General features: G+C 33.8%; 1 protein-coding gene across 1 annotated transcript in view; it reads left to right on the top strand.

The window, feature by feature from the left end:
- The window catches only part of LOC121976093 (nuclear pore complex protein NUP160-like), a 31,884-nt gene extending 10,581 nt beyond the window's left edge, over window positions 1–21,303 (top strand). Inside the window, exons 5-23 of the mRNA XM_042528098.1 lie at window positions 171–291; window positions 5,064–5,246; window positions 5,332–5,524; window positions 5,624–6,183; window positions 6,716–6,878; window positions 15,624–15,889; window positions 16,000–16,184; window positions 16,398–16,468; window positions 16,547–16,875; window positions 17,714–17,782; window positions 17,873–18,191; window positions 18,289–18,414; window positions 18,576–18,681; window positions 18,767–18,838; window positions 18,970–19,105; window positions 19,979–20,086; window positions 20,272–20,409; window positions 20,506–20,679; window positions 20,760–21,303. Coding sequence (XP_042384032.1) covers window positions 171–291; window positions 5,064–5,246; window positions 5,332–5,524; window positions 5,624–6,183; window positions 6,716–6,878; window positions 15,624–15,889; window positions 16,000–16,184; window positions 16,398–16,468; window positions 16,547–16,875; window positions 17,714–17,782; window positions 17,873–18,191; window positions 18,289–18,414; window positions 18,576–18,681; window positions 18,767–18,838; window positions 18,970–19,105; window positions 19,979–20,086; window positions 20,272–20,409; window positions 20,506–20,679; window positions 20,760–20,819 — 3,379 coding nt within the window. The 3' untranslated portion in view covers window positions 20,820–21,303. The remainder of the gene's footprint in view (window positions 1–170; window positions 292–5,063; window positions 5,247–5,331; window positions 5,525–5,623; window positions 6,184–6,715; window positions 6,879–15,623; window positions 15,890–15,999; window positions 16,185–16,397; window positions 16,469–16,546; window positions 16,876–17,713; window positions 17,783–17,872; window positions 18,192–18,288; window positions 18,415–18,575; window positions 18,682–18,766; window positions 18,839–18,969; window positions 19,106–19,978; window positions 20,087–20,271; window positions 20,410–20,505; window positions 20,680–20,759) is intronic.
- Window positions 21,304–23,183: the final 1,880 nt, after the last annotated feature.

Genomic DNA, 23,183 nt, shown 5'->3' with positions numbered 1-23,183 from the left:
TGCTTCAGGAATGAGTTCGTGATGAAATTGATAATTGTTTTCTTGATGTTGGTTGCTGTTGCTTTTATCATTGGTTCTTTACTTTGGGTCCTGATTTTGTAGCAAATAATACAATCATTTGTACTTGTTACACAATATTGTGTTCTCATCAGAACTATATTTGGTTTCAGGGAAGATACATCTGTGTATGGTTTGCAAGAAGACTTTGTTGCTGAGCAGCTATTTCAGAGTTCTGAACATGCTTTAGATGATTTGCTATGGACTGATCATTCTGTTCTTTCTTCAATGAAGGTACTCAATCCTTCTACATCAAGACCTGCGATCTCGGGATTAATATGCCTCTTTCATTTAGTACTAGGTTGCAAAAATCTTTCTGATACATGCATATTCTTTCACATAGATACCGTATTAGCTTTAGTTAATGATGTAAATTGATAATCCTATTTAAAATAAAAACAGGTCTGAAAATATAAGTCCATTTTGGCCTAAAATACAATGCTATTTTATTTAAGAGGGAGTAAAATACTTTATTATTATTATTATTATTATTATTTATTTTTATCAATTCTAGTATACCTAGTCTATTTATTCATTCGATGATTGATACAATTTTCACTTTCCAAATATTCATTAAGCGTTTTAATTTCAAGTATATTTAATATTTGTTGATTATAGAAGAAGCATTTGTCTCTGATGCATACTTGACCTAAATCTGAGGATATAACGTAGTTATTAGGGCTCTTCTAGTGCAATTGGTTATTGTGATCATGGGTTGATGTCTAACATCTAAATACTAATCCAACTTTTACAACTTGAGAATAAAATTACTTCTATTTTCTTAGACTTGATTACATGTATTTGACACAATAAAGGTATGGATCAGCACGTTAATTTTTTTTTTTTTTCAAAAAATGTGAAAACGAGGGGGGGTTCGTCATGAAAGGGTCCAAATTCAGAACAGTTTGATGACACAACACGTGCATGTTAGTAATATTTTTTATTATATACTCTGCTTGATTACAAAGAATATGAGTCTCACTCATCAAACTTGTTTTTTCCTATGTCATGCTGATATGGACATGAGAGGGTGGAATGATGAATCTGAGTGACCGTGACTTTAGGCAGTAGTTTGTATTACATGCTCATGTTGTTTAGGTAAATTGTATCCATTATGTTAAATTACTCTTACCCACTTAGTGGGAAAAGGCTTGGTTGTTGTTGTTGTTGTTGTTGTATGTTAAATTACTCTTACGGTCCTTTTCCATTAGCATCCTTGTGATTATGACATGTGCCACCACCAGTGTTACAACTTAGTTGCTATATGTACATAGTTCTCATATTTTATTGCAATTCATGCGGTGAGTCATAAACGGGTTGTGTCTCATTGGACTGCAATCCATTTAATCCAAACTCAATTCATTTAGTATATATAGTCAAAATCTATAACTCACACAACCTTTTAATCTCAAATAAATTTTACATGAAAAACCATACTAATTATTTTTAATTATATAAAACCCTAATATAATGCATATGATTATATGTTATAATGTATATATTATATTATATATTTATAACATATTTATTTGATAATATTGTTTTAACTTATATAGATTACTACTAATATAAATAATCAAATATCAATGTATTTATAAAAGGGTCATAGATAGATTGACTTGTTTATGATCTGACTTGACTCAACTTGTTTCTAAGAAATGGGTCAAATCTAGACCACAAGATTGTGGGTAGGATTGTGTTGTATGAATAGGTTGTGTCAATTTTTTCTGCCCCTATTTAGATGTCATCACACAGTGGCATGCTTGTGGTGTGAGATGTGTTCTAACCATGTTACATATTACAATATGTACATAATTTTTATATTCATCCCTAGAATTTCATATCCCTACTACATAATAAAAAATTGTATTTTGATTCTATATTCCATACTTTTGGTTTTATTTGTGTCACTAACAATACAATTGCAACTTACATTTACAAATTTTCATATTCCTCCATTAAATTTTATATCCTTATAGTATAACACAATGTATTTTGATACTCTATTTAGAAGTTAACAATCTTCTCCCAACAATTCACAAAAATTGACCACTTTGGAGAATTGTTTGTCACAATGCTTGGATGTTGCAGTTGAGTCCATGGTGTTTAGTCACATTGCTTGAATCATTTGGCTTGTCATAGCATGGAAAGATGGTCTATTTTCAATTGTTTTGTAAGCAACGAAGATGTTGTACAAAGTCACAAGTAATTGTTATTTTGATAGTCATTTCTTATCAGTGACATGTTGTACGTCTTTTGTTACAATCTTGTTGCAAACATCCACAATCGCTTGAATTTATTTATTTATTTTTTCTTCCACCTTATAAGCTCATTGGACACATCCAAGATATGGTATCACAATGCATGTTGTTTGCATATGATATTGTTTTGGTAGATGAGATACGTGAATGAGTAAATGCTAAACTCGAATCTTGGCAGAAAACGCTAAGGGTGCATTTGGTTGGGGGTTATTCTTGATAACCTTGGTTATCCATCCAAAGTTATCAACAAAAACCCTGTTTGGTTTAGGTAATCGATGATTTCCGAGTAATGTTCCATGCCCGACACGTCATTAAAAGCGGCATGCAACAAGGAATCGGAAAACCTCAGAAAACTGAGGTTTTTCTTGATTCTGGGATTAATGAATTTTTTACCCAAAATACCCTTGAATAAGAGAAAAATGTGACAAAAAAGAAAAACATAAAGAAAAAAATAAAAAAATAAAATTTAAAAATAAAAAAGGAAAAGAATAAAAAAACCATAAAAAATAAAAAATTGTAAAAAAACTTAAAAAAAATATATTTAAAAAATAGAAAAAACATAAAAAATAAAAAATAGAAAAACATAAAAAAATTGAAAAAATGAGACAAAAAATAAAAAATAAAAAAAATAGAAAAACATAAAAAACTAAAAAATAATTAAAAATGTTAAAAACAAAAAAATAGAAAAAATTTAAAAAAACATAAAAAAATAAAAAACCCTAAAAAATAAAAAATGTAAAAAAACTTTAAAAAATAAAAAAAATCAAAAAAAAAAATAAAAAAAAAATATAAAAAAAAAGAAAAACGTGAAAATACAGTCAAATATAGTAGAGTTTAAATAATAATAGTAATAATAATAATAATAATATTATTATTATTATTATTATGTATAGCTGGTTTTGTAACTGAGGGTAATATAGTAAAATATTAAACTAGATTATTCATTAAAACCTTCAAGCAAACAAGTTTTTGCTGCATTACATAAATTAAACCAAACAACATTTGGTTATGTTTTATTCCCCATAACCTTGGTCATGTGATTACCTGGTAATCACATAACCGAGATTATACATGATAACTTGAACCAAACGTACACTAAAAGTGAAAGATTTTAGGCTTAGTAGTTAGAATATATGAAATTTAGACATAATGAGACAATTGTTAAGATATGAGATGACGAGAGTTTTAAGTATTTAGGATTATTTTTGCAAAAGGAGGGAGGGATTGAGAGATCTTTTACATAGAATATAAGAGGGATGGTTGAAATGGAGGAGAGTGTTAGATGTTATTCATGATCGTAAAGTATCTCTAAGACCTAAAAGAAAGTTTTACAAAACGAAGGTTAGACTTGTTATGTTATATGGAGCTAAATGTTGGGACTATGACTCGAGTACATGAGTAGAAGATGAAAGTTGTGGAGATGAGGATGTTAAGGTGGATATACGGACATACAAGGATGGACAAATAAGAAATGAAAATATTAGAGAGAAAGTCGGGTTGCTTCTATTAAGGGAAACTTCGGGAGACATGTTTAAGATGATATAAATGCTCAATTTAAGCATGTGAAACTATGACCAATTTGCATATCAAAGAAGGAAGATAAAAAAAAACTTGGTTTGCAACAATAAAACAAGATCAAATTTATTTAAATATAAATGATGATATAGTAGAAGATAGGGCTCACGTAGAAGTATTCATATATGAAGGGTCTGGTGCAAAAAAAAAATATAGGCCTTTTGTATTTATATAAAAAATAATACAATCGATGCTATAAAAATAATTTCATTAACAGAACACATAAATTAAATTAATGTTTAGGGATTTTAGGATTAGGGAGATAGAAATAGGAAAAGACCGAAGGAAGAAAAGGCAACTGCTCCGTGCATGTTTTTTTTGGATACTTTTGCAAAAAAGAAATCCACAATGTTTTAGAATTTATAATTAGATCTTTTTTATTTTTTATTTTTACACGGACATTGTTTTACATTTACTTTAAAAAATATATAAAAATTACAAAAAAAAAGTGGGCCTCACTTTTTTAATTTATTATTTTTTTCAATGAACACTTTTTGTTAGCATCTTAAAAGAAATTAAAAAATTAAAAAAAAGCAGGCCCCGTCGGAGGTGGGGTCGTGTGCTGGCCCCATCTTGACCATCCCAGGCCAGCTCTGCATATAGCCGACATATAGCCGACCCTACCTAATAGGATAATACTTTGTTGTTGTTGTTCTATCTGATATGTACTTGTTTAACAACATCACAGCTTGGTAAATTGAGATAGATGATCATGAGAGATTGGGAAACAACTGTTTTGGATTATGTAGCCGCATAGAAATTAAAATCACATGACAGGACAACACTAGTACACTTCTCCCACTTCTTCCTATTCTGCTTTCTCCACTGTTGCATCAGTTCAGCACCATTGATCTATGCTGACTCTGTCAACACTCCAACACCAAAATGGAACCAATCCAATTAAGGAAAGCGGTCCCAAACTTCAAACCTTGTCCCCAAAAAAATTCAATATGGTCTACAACAATGCCAATTGTAACTGTTTTTTTTTTTTTTTTTTGTATCTGCTTATAGTGATGATTTTGAAACATTCATAAACAATTCCATCTTATTGCTAGATACTCGAGGCAGGATTTCCTATGTTTCTTTGGCACTCATCTTGAAGTCTTCATTTCATTTATTTTCTTTCAGATTAATTCTTCTGAAATCATAAGAGCTTACTTTCATTTTCAGGATCAAGATGCTAATTTTGTTTCATCAATTTTTTTGCGAAGATTGCTGCAACCTGGCATTTATCATACTTCTGCTCTGCGTGCCACTTTACTAGAGCACAAGAAATACATATCTGAATATGAGTTCCATTCTCTTACATTGGATGGGTTGAAAAAGGAGATTTTTGCAATAATGGAAGGGGAGGTAGGGCCTAATTTTTTTGCACAAAAGGTTCTACTGCATGGCTTTCCTGACCAAGTGTGTGATCTGTTTCTTTTTTTGACATTAGGGAACTGCTAACAACACAGTTGCAACAGTTCATTTCTGGAAGTCCTTTTGCACGCAATTTTTACACCACTGGTGTCAGTACAGTGCACCATATGCTGTCTTTGTTGATGCTTCAATGGATGTAGTTGGTTTGATCAGGAAAAACTCAATTTCTTTATTCCGATCTTTGGAGGGAATTGAACAGCTTATATATGGTTGGTTACATGGTGTTTGGTAATTTCTGTTTCTTGGATTGTTTGAAATTTTGTCATGGTTTACTTAATAATTAATCAGTTCTGATTATCATGTTTCAGGGTTTTCTGATGAATTTCACAATCGACGAAGTTCTTGGACACAAGACAAAGATATTGATTCTGAACTACTACTTGAAATGCTTAGATGCATGAGCTACATAAGCCATCAATTAGGCGGAGCTGCTAGTGCATTATATTATGAATCTGTTGTCAATCCCGTCACCTCATCAGAAGATATACTTTCTCAGCTATTAAAGATTATAGAATATGGATATTCTTCTTCAATGACACCTCTTATACAACAAATTGGAATTGATGCTACTTGGACAAGTCAACAAACAGCTCACAGAAGTCAGAGGAAATTTGCAGTTGATATGTTGATCTCTCTGAATTCATTATGTTCAAGAGCAACCAACTGGGCTGGGGTTTTAGATACCATAGAGAAGTTCCTGACCTATTTGGACCTGCATAGTACCATTAAGACAGTTGATTCAAAATCCATCTACAATGTCAATTCTGTCCTATTGATCCAGGCTACATCACAAGTCGCAAGAGTAATGTTTGAGACTGCCTTTGATTCACTATTACTGCTTCGCTATTTGATCAACATTAGTGCACAGGTAGTTCCTTTCCACTAATTTTTTTTCTAGTCTTGATCACAAAGCGTCCCTACACTAGACTGCATGTGAGACTATTCTTTGAGTGTGAGCAACAAGGATAAACCCATTCTAACAATGCTGTTATATAGATTCAAACTCCTGCACTTTGGTGGAAGGACCTTTGGAGTTAGCTCACTTACCACCAGAGCAAACAATCATGAAGCTTTATTTTTATTGCTGATTTTTTAGTTTTTTGTACAATGCATTATTGATTGTTACTTGTTTGTGTAGCGGTGATCTAGATATTTTAATATGGCAGACTTGGTTGCCACTTGTAATTTTTATGCCTGCATAGCTGTAGGATGTATGGAAAGATATCATATAACTGCAGTCTTTCTTAGGCATTCCATTCTTTGTTTCACCAAGATGTTGGTCGAATGGCCATGGTATACTTCATATGGTGTGCTCTATAAAGGTTGAACTGAGCAGGATTATTTTAATTTACTTGTCCTACATAAGTTCCATTGATTCTATTTGCAATCTGTTTATGCAGGTAAATCTACCACAGGTGGACAAGAATAGAATAAAGGTCAAATTAATTCCAGCAATTCAGGAAGTAATTATTAAATGGCTTGTGATCCATTTTATGGGAACTGTACCAACTACACAGCAGTCTTTGGAGGATTTTGGTTCTCGTCTTTCTTTACTGAATATAGGTATGTGCCTATTTGCCTTTTTTTTCCTATTTGCCTTTGCTTGGTTGAAAGTTGCATTACGTGGAGATACATTGCAAACTGCAATTAATTCCCCATCTAGTTTTTCATAGTGCAACATGCATTCATCCATTGACTCTGTAACTGCAGTTGGGTTTCCAAGACTTGGTTTTCCAAACTCAAAATTTTAAGGTTGTTTTGTATACTTTCCCTTCTGTTGGTGATCATGCCTTTGTCGTATCTTTATTCATCCTCGCAGACCACGATGTTACTTAATGTGGTGTGTAGCAATCGTCATTCTAGATACCCTAACCAATTTGGATCCACTCAAGTGAATCCATGTAGTAACTCAGATTCACTCGTGAGGCTGGGTGAATCAGGCACATATAGATTGACAGTTCACATGAGTCCATCTAAAAAAAATCTGTTACTAAGCAATGAATCCCATCACTTTTTGGATCCATTCCAAACTAAAGTGAAAATTACGAGGAATTGCCCGATCAATGCATGGAGCTTTCAACAATGCATGAACAAGAATTGAAATTACCTTGTTTAATTTTGTTGGTTTTGTTAATTTTCTACATTAACTAGTTTTTCTTTTTCCTTAGAAAAGAAAATCATTTCCTTAGCCTCTTGTTTGTTCTGTTGTTACTCTAACCCTTTCTTCCTCCCTCCTATACTTGTATGTAAGGATTAGAATATTGTTCTATGCTAGTTGAACACCGATAAGCACGGTTGACCAACTTGTGGAATTGGCCGATACAAATGAAATAATGAATGGACCTACTACGAACTTGAGCAAACTTGCACGAAAAAGCGAACCTGTCATCAACATCTCCTTTGCCTAGGGTCGGCATTCGACCCGCATGCCAATCCTTGATTAATGGAACCTGTCAATGACTTCTCCCGCAATGTGATGAGGGACAATGAGGCGATAATGAGGGTTTCCACATTGTCTCACACCGTGTGCCGATAGAGGAGATAAAAACATTGCAGAGGAGACAAATCTTGTCATTAAGGAGATTTATCCACAATGCGAGACGATGAGGCAATGAACGAGGGCTTCCATTGACTTCTATGGTTACACAATTCATCCTCCTCCCTCCTTAGTTCTCCTTTGCCTCCTTCACTTATTGGCGTTGGCATGACCACCAACAGAGACACCCAACACTTAATATTCCAATTCAGGATCGAACCTGACTTGAGTTGAGATTTCAAATCTTGCTTGTATATGTTAGCTAATAGAATGATAAATATTTTAATGATGCATAAAAGTTATATATATATTTTAAATAATACAAACAAGCATCACTTAGAAGTGTGAGGATCAATGCGTATGTGTTTTCTAATAAAAGGACAAATATTTTAACTATACATAATAATCATTATATTTTATATATGTATATATATTAAATAATACAAAGAAGTATCAATTAGAAGTGTTAGGATCAATGTGGTTTGGCTTAAAGGGGTGTAGCTGATACTTAATTTTACTTGGAACAATACAAACTTAAACTACTTGTTGAATAATAAATGCAGCTGAGATAGTACAACAATAAAATTAACATACAACATAACAAACTTTCTTAGGTCGACCAATTTTTGTAATATGACAGATGGAGTCTCAATGTTCAAAAACTCCGAATGTTGCTTGACCAAAAAATAATGTCATGCAACGCTAAATTCCAGAACAAGAATTTAGTTGATCAAATATAGAGTTTGGTTGACCAAAGTCTGGTTGATCAAAGCTTACAGTTGACCACAATTTGAAACAACCTTTTAGACATCCTCTAAGAACAAGGATGAAACACTCTATATAACAAACTCTACCTAAAACCAAAATCTCATTACAGTTGATTCAAACAAACCCAAAGGATTACAATCAACACATGGGTGTTTGGGTCCTTCAATCTAAACGACCATCCACGAGATCAAACTTCTATCCAACTTTACACTCGATCCATGAAATCCATCATCTAAGCTTCATCACCTTAATGTTTATAATCACATAAGGAGTGCTTCACACCACACATTTAACTAAAGACGTCCTGACAAACCATTAAAACACCATAGTTAGACTTAACCATAAGGCATGAACTAGTGATCTAATAATCTCACTTTTTGGTTTTTAACAATCAGTTAAGTTAGGGGCACAAAAACCAATAATAATACATAAAAGCAATGGGAAACTAAATCTTCGTAATAGTAGCTTTCCCTTAATCTGGGCATTCAATGAAACCCCATACCCTCGAATCAATGAATTGGAAAATATATCATAGAAGCATTTTAAATATGCAAGTGTGGAATTCTTCCCATAAGATTCATGCATCTACTTACTGTCCCCTTTGAAACAATCATGGAAAATATAAACTTTTTAATTTAAGCATGGGAAAATATGTAGGTCAAACATGATGATATAAATCAAGTTTGTCCCAAAACCTTTCCGTAATTGTTAAAAATATGCTTTTGGGGTTTTCTGCACAATTTCTTGCAAAGTGAGTGTTGACCAACTTCCACTTGGACGAGGGCCGATTAATGTTTTAAAAAATTCTGGAATTGATTTTTAGAACCCCTAAAAGATTTTACAAAATTATAGAAGATATAAAATTTTAGAGACATGAGTATTTTGATATCCTTTACCTATGGAAAATATATAACCGTGAAAATTTTAAGTTTAAGGAACTTTGATACAAAGGCTTAAAATTCATTAAGTTTTAATTTATCAAACTAAAACCTTTCATCTTATACCATTTTATATGTAATCATCAATCAAAGATAGCTCTTCTTAATTTAGATGAGGGAGATGATCATTCTAAGATCAAATTAATTTCTAAATGTGGTGATATAATGAAAGTTGAACTTTTCTTAACTTGAATAATAAATCACTAGGTGCTAAGTGTTTATAAAGAATCATCATTTGATTCTAAAATATATCTAAATGATATCAAAGTATATTATTACAATAAAATACAAAGTAATTAAGTATAAGAAACATATAAATCATGCAAATGAAGTGTATGCCGATATGTGGCAAGCAAGCTTATGTCAAATATTATTATGAATTCACAATATGTTAGCACAAAAATCATTGAAGCATCAGATATAGCTTGCAAATGCATACAACAAGTATGATTTGTGACAATAAAGAATGATAGCCAACCAAATAACAAAATGTTCAGCTCAAACAAAGTAAACGTATGAATCATAAATACCAACATTACTTACACATTCACAAGGTAGGAACCAATAATCTCTCCCTTATTTATTGATGCACCCGATCCTTATTAAAATGATGAAGCAATAAATTTTGATACTCAAAATATGTTGAGATTAATTAACTAAATGCTCTTAAGGGATTCATTACTTGCTAATCTTTCAAGTCTAAATTCTCTTAGTAGCATTCTGACACACGAATGGTCCATGTGTTGTTTTTAAAGTCTTGGTTTGACATTTGGTAATCAAAGATATGGTTTCCTTTTCCTTAGATTTTGATGTGTATCTCAATTCAACTTCACTATAGCTTCTTCTTTAGCTCTCTCTGATCATATCAATGTACTTAAAGCCATGAGAAAAGTCTTCTTCATCTCATTGAATTGAAATTTTAAGTTTCATTTTCTAGTCCTACTTTTTTAACCCTGGAATCATGTTTTTTCACCAATAGTAGAAAGGAAATCTGTCTAGTGTTTTCAATTCTTTTTCTAGGCTTGGCCTTGTGAATTTTGTTATTGCTTAATAATTCATCTATTAACTCAAGCAATTGATCATAATGTAAATCTTTTACCTTATATTCACTTTTACTTCTACTTGATGTTTCTCCTTGAGCTTCCATTCTCTTATTGATTGTGGCTTAGGTTCTCATGCATGAATACTTTTTGAGTAGACTCCTCATCCAATGTGTCTGAGTCACTTCACATAGCCTTGAGTGTCTTTTTTTTTTTTTTTGCTTTTTCTTCTTCCCTTTTCTTTTTTGTAATTCTAAGCAACACTCTTTATATGCCCTTTCTTATTTTTATTTGAATCACGTGGTGATTTGGTTGAATTTCTTTTTCTCTTGATCATCCTCACCATATCACATTTTCTTATACTTTTCCCCCTCATTATTTATTTACTATATATGCCATGTGGGAATCATTGTCCAACGATGATGATGATGATTGTTAGGTACAAAAGCTATTTCCTTCTTGGCTTTATGTCAATGTGGGGAGGACTTTGTGTCGTTCCATTGTAGAGAACATGCTCTCCAATTTACAAACTCCTAAATCCTTGGACATTGAAAATGCACCCACGATTTGTCTATAGAGTACTCTTCAGAAACCCATTGAGAACTTAGGAGTTCATATTTGGTCACTTCTTCTCTAATCATCGTAAGCCCATTGAGAATTTCCTTGTACCCGGAGTGCATTTGGGCTTTAATCTCTCCAATTTTGCATCTGGAATGTGTTGAGTTGTGGTCTTAGGAGATCTCACTTTGCTATCTTCTCATTGTATGTGCCATGTAAATGACATTCTTGTAAGTCTTCTTTCAGAAAGCCATAAATCAAACTATATGTTGCGCTTCTTGGTCATGCGTTCTTCTATATGCTTTACTCTTATCTACTCATCTCACTGAGATCCCCATCTTTATCTCTTGGTTTTTCATCTCTCTTTTTCTAAGCTAACATCACATCAAAGTCCAATCACTATATCCCAAAGGGGCAGCTCGATGTAGGAAACTCTATTCAATGTGGGGTCCCGGGGAAGGATGTATTGTACGCAGCCTCACCCTGCATTGCAAGAGGCTGTTTCCGCGACTCAAACTCATGACCTCCTGGTTACACGATAATAGTTTTACCATTGCGGTAAGGCTCCCCTTCACTATGTCAGCTAATAAAAAAATTAATGGCTAATGATTGGTAGATAAACCTTCTTGATTGCTGATCATTTTTGGAGAATGCAAAGCCTTTAACTGAATGCGTAGCTTTGATACTAAATGTTAGCATCAATATGGTCTGGCTAGAGAGGTGAATAAATGATAATTTTATTTGAAGGAAAACAAATTCAAACTACCTGTTAAATACATCAGTGTAGTGTGTCCATGTGATAAAATATGAAAGTGTGAAAATAAATTCAATGGAAATTATAAAACAATAAGCACAATTAACAAGATGATATAACATGGTTTGAAAATCATGCATTATAAGTTATGTCTATAATGTATAACACATCTAATGCATTACTCCAATTCACTAATCTGCTTCTTCAAATAAGAAAATAGAGTAACCTCTATAATGGGTTGTATAGACTGCTAGACCTCCTCAAATGATTGACTACAAAGTGCACCATGAAGAACTCTCAACTAGACTCTCTAGTTGAGCAAACTCTTGATCTAGATCCCGCCCTAGCTAAAGCAAATTGTCATGCTAGACTTCCTCTAACTGAGCAAACCATTGAGTCCTGCTTACTTCATGACCTACCTATTGAGTTCCTGTCATTGCTATAGATCTTCTAGAAAATTATTCAATTCAATCAGATTGCTTTTAGGTCCCTCTACAAGCAATAACACTCTCATGAAGATAAATAATGAATACAAGATGTGTAGAAATCCTTTTCCTCTATAGACGAGATCTAACCCTAAGATGATAAGAGAATTTGCCAAGAGATCTTTAAATTGAATTAAGAAACCTTGCATTTGTTTTCAAAGTCCCGTGGTGTTATTTTTGACACTAGAGTAAGATGGAAGATATTTAAAGATATTTTGTCTTCTTATGCCAAAAGATAAAAAAAATACTTTTGAATGAAACTTTAATGTTTATTTCCAAGTGCTTTGGTAGACCAACTCATTGATATTTGTAATTTATTTGTTTGAGTCCCAATGTTTAGAAGCTCAAAATGTTGGATCTGCTCAATTCCAGTATATGAATTTGATTGACCAAACATAGATTTTTTTGGTCGATTCACCTTCTCAATCAAAGGCATATTTCTGTTATCTCAGGTTGGTCGACTATCCAAAAGCATAGGGACAATCTGAAACCTTAAAACAACGTTTCAAACATCCTATAAGAACTAGAATGAAGCTCCTTAAATAATAAACTCGACTTAAAAGCTAAATTCTATCCTAATCATCTAGAGAAAACCCGAACGATTGCAATGTGCACAAATCTTGGGTCCTTCAAGCTTAGATGGCCATCCACTAGGTTGAAGCTCCATATACTCCACACTTGATCTATGAAGTCCATCTATGCTTGATTATCTCAATCTCCATAATCACATAAGGAATCCTTCACACTCAAGCAAATGATCAAAAAAAAAAAAAAACCTAAATTAAAGCGTATTGCCAAGCCATTAAAAGTTAAAACACCATAATTAGACAATCACAAGGGAGGATCCAATGTCTTATGAAGATCTATTCTCTTTCATATTGGGGTTGAAGAGACCCATGTTCTTGGTTACATATGCAATTTCACAGAAATATCTCTTGCAAATCTTCAAAGATTTTCCATTTGCACTATGTTTTCCTGGTATATTTGACATGATTTGATATAATAAAATATAATAATAAGCATAATGTTTTCTGTATTGTTAATAAATATGCTTGTTAGATATTAAGACTAGGATCTGATAGATATTTTTGGTGTTTGGGGCGAGTGGAATTAATTACTTGCACAAAACATTTAAACTAGCCAACAAAATAAATAAAACAAATTTATGAAAGACTGCACTTGTATTGGACTGAGGCAAACCGGTCTGATGTTGAAGTTTTTTCCTGTTATTTTGAATTCTGATCATTCAGTTTGAACGATCTTTCAAAGGTACTCTCCTTATAAAATTCTGCATGGCTCCTAAAATTTATACCCAATTTTTCTTTCTTAATAGTTTTGTTTTGAGCACACTTGAGCAAATCATGCTGGTGGATGATGGGCTTTGGCTTTTGAGGCTTCTAGGAAAATCGTGTTTCTGATCTTGGGGTTGCTGGGTATAATGTTGCTTGGCTGGGACTTAATCAGCACTTCCATAGAAAGGGGAGGAGCAATATGCATTTGTTGGCTAATTGTTTTGGATGGAAATAATTGTCAGGATTATTAGGGGAAAAGGTAAGAAGCTATGTGGGGAAATATTAAATAAATTAAACTAGGGACATGGTGTGACATTTAATTGAGCACACAAGTTAATAATATCACAAAATAAGATTGTAGAAGGGGGGTCAGTAGCTGGATGCGGAGAATTAATTTGATCAAGATGGCATTAGGGTAAGAGAATGGATTGGATTGTATTATTTTGTGTGGAGATGGGATTAATTGTTGTTTCTAGGTGAGGGATTCATGGAGTATGAATAAAAGTAATGCACTGATATGCGGGTTGTAAGGAAAATAATGACTGGACAATGACAGAAGTGGATGAAGATGACAAGTGATTTAATCGAAATTTCATCTCTGATACCACTTGAAGTAGCATAAGCAAGATTTGTTGCCTCAAATGGCAAATATCATGGGATGGTACTATGCAAGATAATTTTAGTCTCAATTCTGATCTTGTTAGGCAGCATGCATTGATCAATGATCTCATGGCAGAGGGGAGAGAACCTTCAAATGGATAATTGCATCGAATTTATTTGTTTAATGAGTGAAACAATTATAGAGGGCTTCTTTTATTGGCCTTGCAATTATCTGGTCTGGTACTCTTCTCATCATCTCTCTACCATACGACAAATGCAAGACAAACGTATACAATTTGATTTGGATCTTCTTCTATGGTTACAATTCTACCAAATGTGCTCTTTCTGTTGATAATCAATTGTATAGTCAAGATACTTGTGTCCTCCATTCTTAGTGTGCAGTCCTTGCTAAAACTGAATCCTTATATACTAACCATGCATTTTTAAGTCTTGAGAATGATATGCTACTAGGAGTGAAACAATAACATGTGGATTTCAAGTAATTTTCTGCAAGGGGCCAAAGTTATAGCAATGACCAATAATTGTGGCATCTATGGTATTTTGCCCTAGTGGGTTATAAGTTTGGATTATTTAGACCATATACTGGTTTATTCTATTCAGACGATTTATTTTTTTAAAAAATTATTTATTATTTTTAATTTGTGCATCAATTTAGTGAACATTTTCTCATTGACTTTGACCTTATACAATTTTAAAATGATCGAAATAGTGTCAGAGCAGTTGTCTTGAGTTTGAATTTTTTCTACGTTAATAGTTTACACCTGTACAAAGTTGAGTGGCTTCATCTGTTAGGTTTGAGCCATTGAATCTAGCCAAAATCAAATTTAATTGCTCATGGGTGAAGGAGTTCTATGATTATAAATGCACATATTGGTCTTTTTTGAATAGCTCAAGCTTTGGAGATAAACGGTCAACCAAATCAAAATTTTGCAAAATCTTTCAGTGGTTTCTGTTGGTTTATTTATTGGTATTCCATATGGTTTGGACTTGATAAGGTTGAATGGGGATAGGCCATGGGCTAAGAAGGAAAACAGAGTTCTTGTCAAGATTCTCAGAAAAATGTAATATTAATCCTTAGTAAGGACATGTGTACATTGTCATTTTATATTCTGATTTCAAGAATCGATTTTTAATTATTTTATTTTATAATTAAATTTCTATGCTATGTAGTCTTTAGTGCATTATTTTGATGCTTATTACTTGAAATAGTTTGGTTACAATTAGACTGATGCTATGCTATGTATTTTTAGCACCTTGATTGTTGTTTCATTGTTCCCCAATGTTTGTCTAAAAATATTTGTTTATCCTGTCAACAGGTACCAAAATGGTTAGGCCTTGGAATGGAAAACTAGGTTCAGCTGATTTTACATTGGCTTGTCTACTTGAGTTCCCAAACTCACTTGAAGGATTGGAAGTTCTTGATTCAACCTCTTTGCCTGACCTTAGCAAATTAAACCAATTAGTGCACAATTTCTGTAGTTCATTTTCATCAAGCTTCACTGTTGTTGAACACACTACCTCAAATCTCATAATTGAACTAGCTTCACTTCTGCTCCACCATGGGCAATATGTGGCTTCTGAGGTATTTTCTTTCCATTCTATTTTATTTTAAACCAATGCAAATTTATTTAATTTTCATGTTTTGGCATTAATTTACTGATCTGGTTTGTTTCATTTTAATCATAAATTTAGAACCTATTTGTAATTATGGATCACTATTCAAGAAGTAGAAAGCATTCTATCAGTACTCAAATATCAGATGGTGAATTGAGTGCATGTCATCATCTTCTGGGATATTGTCTTGTTCTTTCACAAAGTACTCTACAAGGAGTCCCAAAAGAGCAAAAGCTGCATGAATCTCTGTGCTCTTTCTTCAGGTAGGTATTCATATTGTTTTATCTTATTGTAATTGGTTCTCATTGAGCTGGCTCTGCATGAAATAGGGTGTGCCATAATTAAGTAAAAGTATGTAAAGCTATATGTGTGTGGCATTAAGTTGGTAGTAGGACTGTTCTTTATTGATTTATAATGATACACGCATTTACTAAATTTGCTTGCATCTGAAATTTATTTTACATATGTCGACCAAGAGCTGCATCTGGTGCTGAATCTCCAAAGTATTTGAAAAACCTCTCTTTTCAAACTGGATTCCAGTATCCTGGTTAGTTATTTCTGGTCAATATGTTGATGCATGATGAGCTTCATTGTTTAACTTCTTTCTACTGCCATTGGTTTTTAGAGGAATGTGAATCAGGAGCAATCTGGAAACTTCATTACTATCAATGGGCAATGCGTCTGTTTGAGCAATATGGTGCGAGTGAAGGAGCTTGTGAGTTTGCTCTAGCTGCACTTGAACAAGTTGATGAAGTCTTGAAAAACAGTAATAATGCACTTCCTGAATATGAGACAGTTCGAGGGCAATTATGGGCAAATGTCTTTAGATTCTCACTAGATCTGAAGCATTATAGGGATGCCTACTGTGCAATAATTTCAAATCCAGATGATGAGAGCAGATACATTTGCTTACGCCGTTTTGTTATTGTACTTTGTGAGAATTATGCTACAAAGGTTCTTTCTTCTATATGTTCTGACTGCTAGATATGTTATATTTGCTGGTCTTTCATCCGAGTTCTGAATATTATAAATTTTATGAACACTGATCCACCAAAAAAATCAATTCCTGTATACAAAACATTGAGCTTTGAAAATCACATAATGTCTTGATTTAATATAAAATATTAAATGACCTGAGCTAAGGGTCAGTAGACAATATTTCTACTAAAAATCTATATCAGTTTCATTCAAATTTGAAAACATAATCATACATATTGGAAATGGAGATGCTATCTTGGGAGATGCATCATTGAGTCTGATTAAACAAAAAACCATCAATCTCTTTAATAATTAGATCAATCCAGGTTGACAGTATTCTCAGTTGATAGGATTTACTATCAAAAATGGTGTAAAATTATGTGAATGATTACACCAAAGAAAATCCATATAATTCTTTACGAATAATATTGCATTGTTTGCTCTAGAATGTTGCTATGTTATGCGCTTGTTCATGCTATGCTATGTGCTATGTCATTTGGTATTGATACCGAATAGTTTGTGGCCACGAATAAGAAAGTGAATGCAAAGTTGCAAGTGAATTTGGCAGCCCTTTGTTTCACATAATTGACACCTTTGAATGTGTCTGAACTCATTGATTGAAATCCTTGTTGATTATATGCTATCTGGAAGAGTTGTTGCAATTCATTAACTTTCTGCGCTTTATCATGCACTTAATTGTCTGTTTTCTATTAAATTTTTACCTTTCAACAATGCTATCCTATTTAAGATCCATATAAGCTTATGGTCGCTTTCTCTTTTGAACTTTATGATTGCAAGTGACAAATTTTTACAGGTTGCTTGTGATGGTGGGCTCCCATTTGTTGGATTGCTGGAAAAAGTAGAACAGGAGCTTGTTTGGAAGGTTTAAATGTTTAATCTTCTGGAATGGCTCTGCTTTTGTTTATCATATTCATTATATTCAAAGAGTATTAATTGAAATTCATGTTTGCAGGCTGAACGTTCAGATGTGTTTGCAAAGCCAAACATATACAAACTATTATATGCTTTTGAAGCTAATCAAAATAATTGGAGAAAGGCTGCTGGCTATATGTATCGTTATTCTATTAGACTCAAGAAAGAGGCTAACTTGGACGGAAGCCACCAATATTCTTCAGTGTTGCAAGAAAGGTTAACTGCCTTGTCTTCCTCAATCAATGCTCTGCAACAGGTTGATCATGCTTATGCTTGGATGGAATCTCAGTCTGGGAATGACCATACAAATTATCAGATGTCACCAAATAAAAGACCTCGAATTGTCTTGTCAAAAATCTGTGAGTTCAGATGTTTTTGCTTTATTTCTTGTTTTTTTTGTTCTTTACTATATAAATATGATGCAAATCTTTCTCTTCTTTCTTTCACCATGTTCAGCTAGTGACTCCAATGAGGCCTCAGGCATAAACTGTGCAGTAGATATTGAAATGCTCGAGAAGGAATACATTCTAACTAAAGCTCAACATATTCTTTCACTTGTCAGTAGTAAATTTAAGTTTTCAGGTAATGAACTGTATGTCAGCAAAATTTTCAATGGTTCAATCCTTTTGGCATTTTGTGTGTTCTTTAGCTTAGATTCTGTTAATATTCAATTGTCGGAGATTTTATTCTAGACTTGGTAGAGTCCAAATGCTCTTACTCCTAGCCCTTACTCTGTCTTATAGGAAAACAAATGCTTGTCAACCTTGTGGATATTTTGATCGAGGAAAATATGTATGACATGGCATTTACCATTATTGTCAACTTCTGGAAGGGTACAAAACTTCAGTGGTAGCTTCATAGTCTCTAACTAATTTCCAGATTAAAATTCTATGTATATTTTGACTGCCATTGACATAAGCTAGATGTTTAACAGGGAGTTGGAGCGCGCTTTTGTTGCAATCTCTCAAAAATGTTGTTCGAATAGAGTTGGACCTACGGTCATAGTGTAAGTTCGAACTGCATACTTTTCCCCGCTTTTCTCTCTGAACTTTGTATGAACACCTAAATTGCATATTTGATGGTGGTAGAAATGTGCCTTTTTTGAAGTCTTAGATTTCTTTCCTTTTTTTTTTGCAGGAGCAATGTCGATACTAATAATCATCTGTTGGGATATTCTGAGGAGGAGACATATTCCGAAGGCAAAATTATTGCTAGCTCGAATTTTCATAAAATTCCGGGAACTGACCACTGGGAAACACTTGAGCAGTATCTTGTATGTGGCTTCAAGCAGATCTACTTTGGAATCTATTTATATTTAAAATAATGTTAAAGTAGAGTAATGACACAATCAAGTAGGAATTATTTAATTGGTAACAAATCATCCTTTGTGTGTAAAAAAGCAGAGTAGTAAATCAAGTTGGAATTTTTGTTTCAATGCTAATTTCAATATCTCCTTGAAATGGTACCATCGTTTCATCTGTGTTGAGCTATACTTGATATGGTCATGGTCTGATAGTTATGACGTAGGTTTGGCTCTAACTAGGGATGAGGAGTAGGTGCCCATGAAATTTGTGGAGTTGCCCCTGCATTTGTCTAGATATCTATACCCATATCCATCTATACTCAACATGGATATTATTCCTCTATGCATACCCATCCGTTAATGTTAAGATGGGTACTTATTCAATCATGTAAACTCCAACCTATCCTAAATCATCATTCATGAATTTCTACTGGATTCCCAAATCGATTCCAAACCCATTTAATGGTTACCCATACCCATTTAAACGTATCAAGATATTGTTAACATGCTAAACAACAATTGATGCAATGGTTAAGTGCGCATAACCTAAAAAAAAAGGTAGATCCGCTACCTTAGCGGCCCCCCTAGTGCCGGCCCCACGGATATGGAGGGAGGTTCATACAGGTACACAAGCCATAGGCGCATGGCGGGGTAAACCCTAGGTCGTCAGTTCCTGAGAATCGACCCCTGACCATTACGCCAGAGATACCATGCGCCCACCGTCTGCGCTACGCCCTGGGGGCCGCATAACCTAAAAAGAATATATGTATGATGGTATACACAGATTAATGATCTTCTTACTTGTACTTCTGCTAATTTTACTCATCTATTATATGCTAACAGGAAAAATATAGAAAGTTGCATCGAAGATTACCAATTATTGTTGCCGAAACATTTCTGCACACTGATCCGCAGATTGAGCTTCCTCTTTGGTTAGTTCACATGTTCAAGGTAATACAATAATAATGATGCCTCAATAATTGTTTTTAATCTTCATGTTTTTTGTTTTATGAACTAACTGAAGTTGGATTGATTTTCAAGTTTCTTTCATTTGCATGTGCCTTGATAATCTGTTGGACGAAGAGGGTGACATTACAAAACATACCCTTAATAACAAGTTTGTTTTCATTTATTAGGGTGGAGGAAAAGTTTCCTGGAGCATGACCGGCCAGGAACCAGATCCTGCAACATTGTTCAGACTGTATGTTGACTATGGTCGGCTTGCTGAAGCTACAAATATGTTGCTAGAGTACTTGGACCTATTCTCATCCATGGTGATTTACTATTGCTGCTCTTCCTTTTGAATGACTAATCCATCTGGGAAAATTTGTGGCATTGAACTTTCGACAATATTCTATTATATTTTACAGAGAACGACTGACTTGATTAATCGGAAAAGAATGACAGCGACATGGTTCCCATACACGACCATTGAGCGCTTGTGGTACCAATTAGAGGAGATGCGAAAGTCTTGCCATATGGTTGATGACTGTGATAGACTGAAAAAAATGTTGCAAGAAGCTTTGATGAAACACTTACAGCAGGTAAGGAGATCAAAGCAACCAGGAGCCAGGTGCACCTTTTATTACTCAAAATTCTGACGATCCTTCTCTTTTTTGTATAGGTACAAATAGATTCGGAGGATGCTATAGCCGCAGCATCTGCAAGCAAAATGCAATCATAGCCGTTAAACTATTGAAAGAATGCATATCTGGCTTGTATATGTCTATTTCTGTAGATTTGCTCCTGATGTGGATATACTTTGTTGCTTGATTGCAGTATTCCTTGAAGAATAGGTTTGCTGGTACAAGAATAGGTCTCCTATTCATTATACTAGAAATGCTAATGATCCTTTTTGGCCTTTTAATCATATTGTAAAGGACATTTGTGGTAGGGTGGTTTTGAGTAGGAAAATGGTGTAATGAAGGCAGGGATGATAAGTCGGTTGTGTTGTTGTAGGTAAACTTATAATTAGGAAAGGTGTGGGGTTTCTACTATTGGCATTGAGAAGTGTTGTACTCTATCTAATAGCGATCGATTGAATGAAGTACTTTTGTAGTTTTCTTGCATCTCTATCTATTAGATAGATACAGCAGGAAGACCAGCTATCTATTAGTTTGATAGAGAGTGACTGGTTACCAATTTCACAAGTCATTCTCAGCGTATTATTGTTTGCCCCAGTGAATGAACAAATTTTGTTACAAGTTTTTATTTGCTTTGCAGAAAATATTCAACAGATGCTTATACTTGGAGTAATAATTAGTGATTCTTTTTCAAGTTGCTACCTGCATCGTGCAGCCCGTAAAGGGTCAATTTTGTCAACATCACCCTCATCACACGCAAAGTGATCAACTAAAAGGATTCCAAGTAGGAAGCCAAAGAAGAGGTGAAGTGGAAGGATAATTGAATATATGAGAATTTGGAGAAGGATTTAGGGCAAATGTAAAGGACTACAAACCTATTGCTCTAGAAAATTGCACGAGTAAATGAATACCAAAAGTTTTCTACTGGGATCGCTTTTATGAGGCATTTATCGAATACAGACCCATAACCGGCAGCCTCTCTTTCATATTAATTCTGCTATTTGAGTTCCGGATAATGATATTCTCATATGTGGAGCTAGTTACTGATGCTCCCATATCGGCAGAACCGAATATCATACACGAAGATAATTTAACAGTGGATTACTTAAAAATATTATTCAGTCTTGTATAATTTATTTGAGTATAAAAATGGATGAGCTTGAGGAAAGGAATGGTGATCAAGTTGGGGGTTGTGATCTTCATGAAGTTGGGGTTTGTGATCTTCATGCATTTGGAGGAATGAAGTTTATTAAGTTTAGTAGTTTGGTGCCATAGTTCCAGCAAATCAACATTTATGTATAATTGTGGCAAAAAGGTGAATACGCTCACTCCCAGCGCCCTCGCCAATCCGTCCCAAGGTTAATACGGAGGAGGTAAATTACGAGTGGCTATTAGTTTTTGGAATAGTGACTAGCACATAAGGGAGGTATTTACCTCGGCTTTGCCGAGATTCGAACTCCAGAACTCATTGTGGTAACACCTCATGCGCTAGCCACTAGACCCATCCGAGGGGACAACATTTATGTATAATGAACCATATCAAAGAATTATTAATCAAATGTATATGTTCTTTGTGCAAACCATCTCTTTGAAGCTAATTCCCATTGTACTCAATTGCGAAGTCAACCCGGGTGATATACTTAGGTTGTGGGCTACGAGTGTCAATGCTGACACCGATGTCTCAGACTGCCTTCCACTATTTATCACTTTTTTCCCCTTTCTCTATAGTAAATCCAAGTTTTCCCCCCTTTTTTACCGTTGTTGGGACCCCAAGCTACAACCCCAATAATTGTTAACCTGGTTTCGTCATTGTAGCAAAATATAGAATCTGTTATTCTAGTGGTTCCACATCATCGACCCTATGACTATCTGTGAGAAGGTAAATCGAGAAATTGTAGTTGGACATTGTGGAGGGAGGGTTGTTTGTTATGCTTTGTCAAGAATTGATCTTTATTCATTATATTAAGTTCTACCTCATAATAACCAACTCAATCGTACTTTAGGAGCAACCTAGCTCGACCATTGATTGTGCTAAAGGTGTTTTGTGATGTTCGATAACTTCTAGATAAAGTGATTGCCTTGAAAAGGAAGGTTTCTCTCTTTTTTTTTTAAATTAATTTATTATTATTATTATTAGTTTTTAATATTCACTCTGGTTTTTAAAGCACAACGATATTATTGTGGTGTTCTATTAAAAAAATTCAATACTATTAGGATGTTAGTTTTTAAAATACAACATCACAATAGTATTGATTTTATGATTTATTTATGTAATATCAAAGTAATGCTAATTTTTAAATACAACATCAATATCATAGTGATGTCCATTTTTGAGATACACTATTATAATGGTGTTATTCTGTGAGTGCATTATCATAATCGTTGATGAGAGGGATAAAATGGGAAAAATTTGCTCTTTGGCAAATTTAAAAATTAAGTGCGTTTTTTTTATTAGAGAATTTCAT

Source organism: Zingiber officinale, chromosome 4B (assembly GCF_018446385.1).
Source record: "Zingiber officinale cultivar Zhangliang chromosome 4B, Zo_v1.1, whole genome shotgun sequence".
Lineage (NCBI taxonomy): Eukaryota > Viridiplantae > Streptophyta > Magnoliopsida > Zingiberales > Zingiberaceae > Zingiber > Zingiber officinale.
Note: the sequence above shows the minus strand (reverse complement) of the source record. Positions and strands in the feature narration are given on the sequence as shown.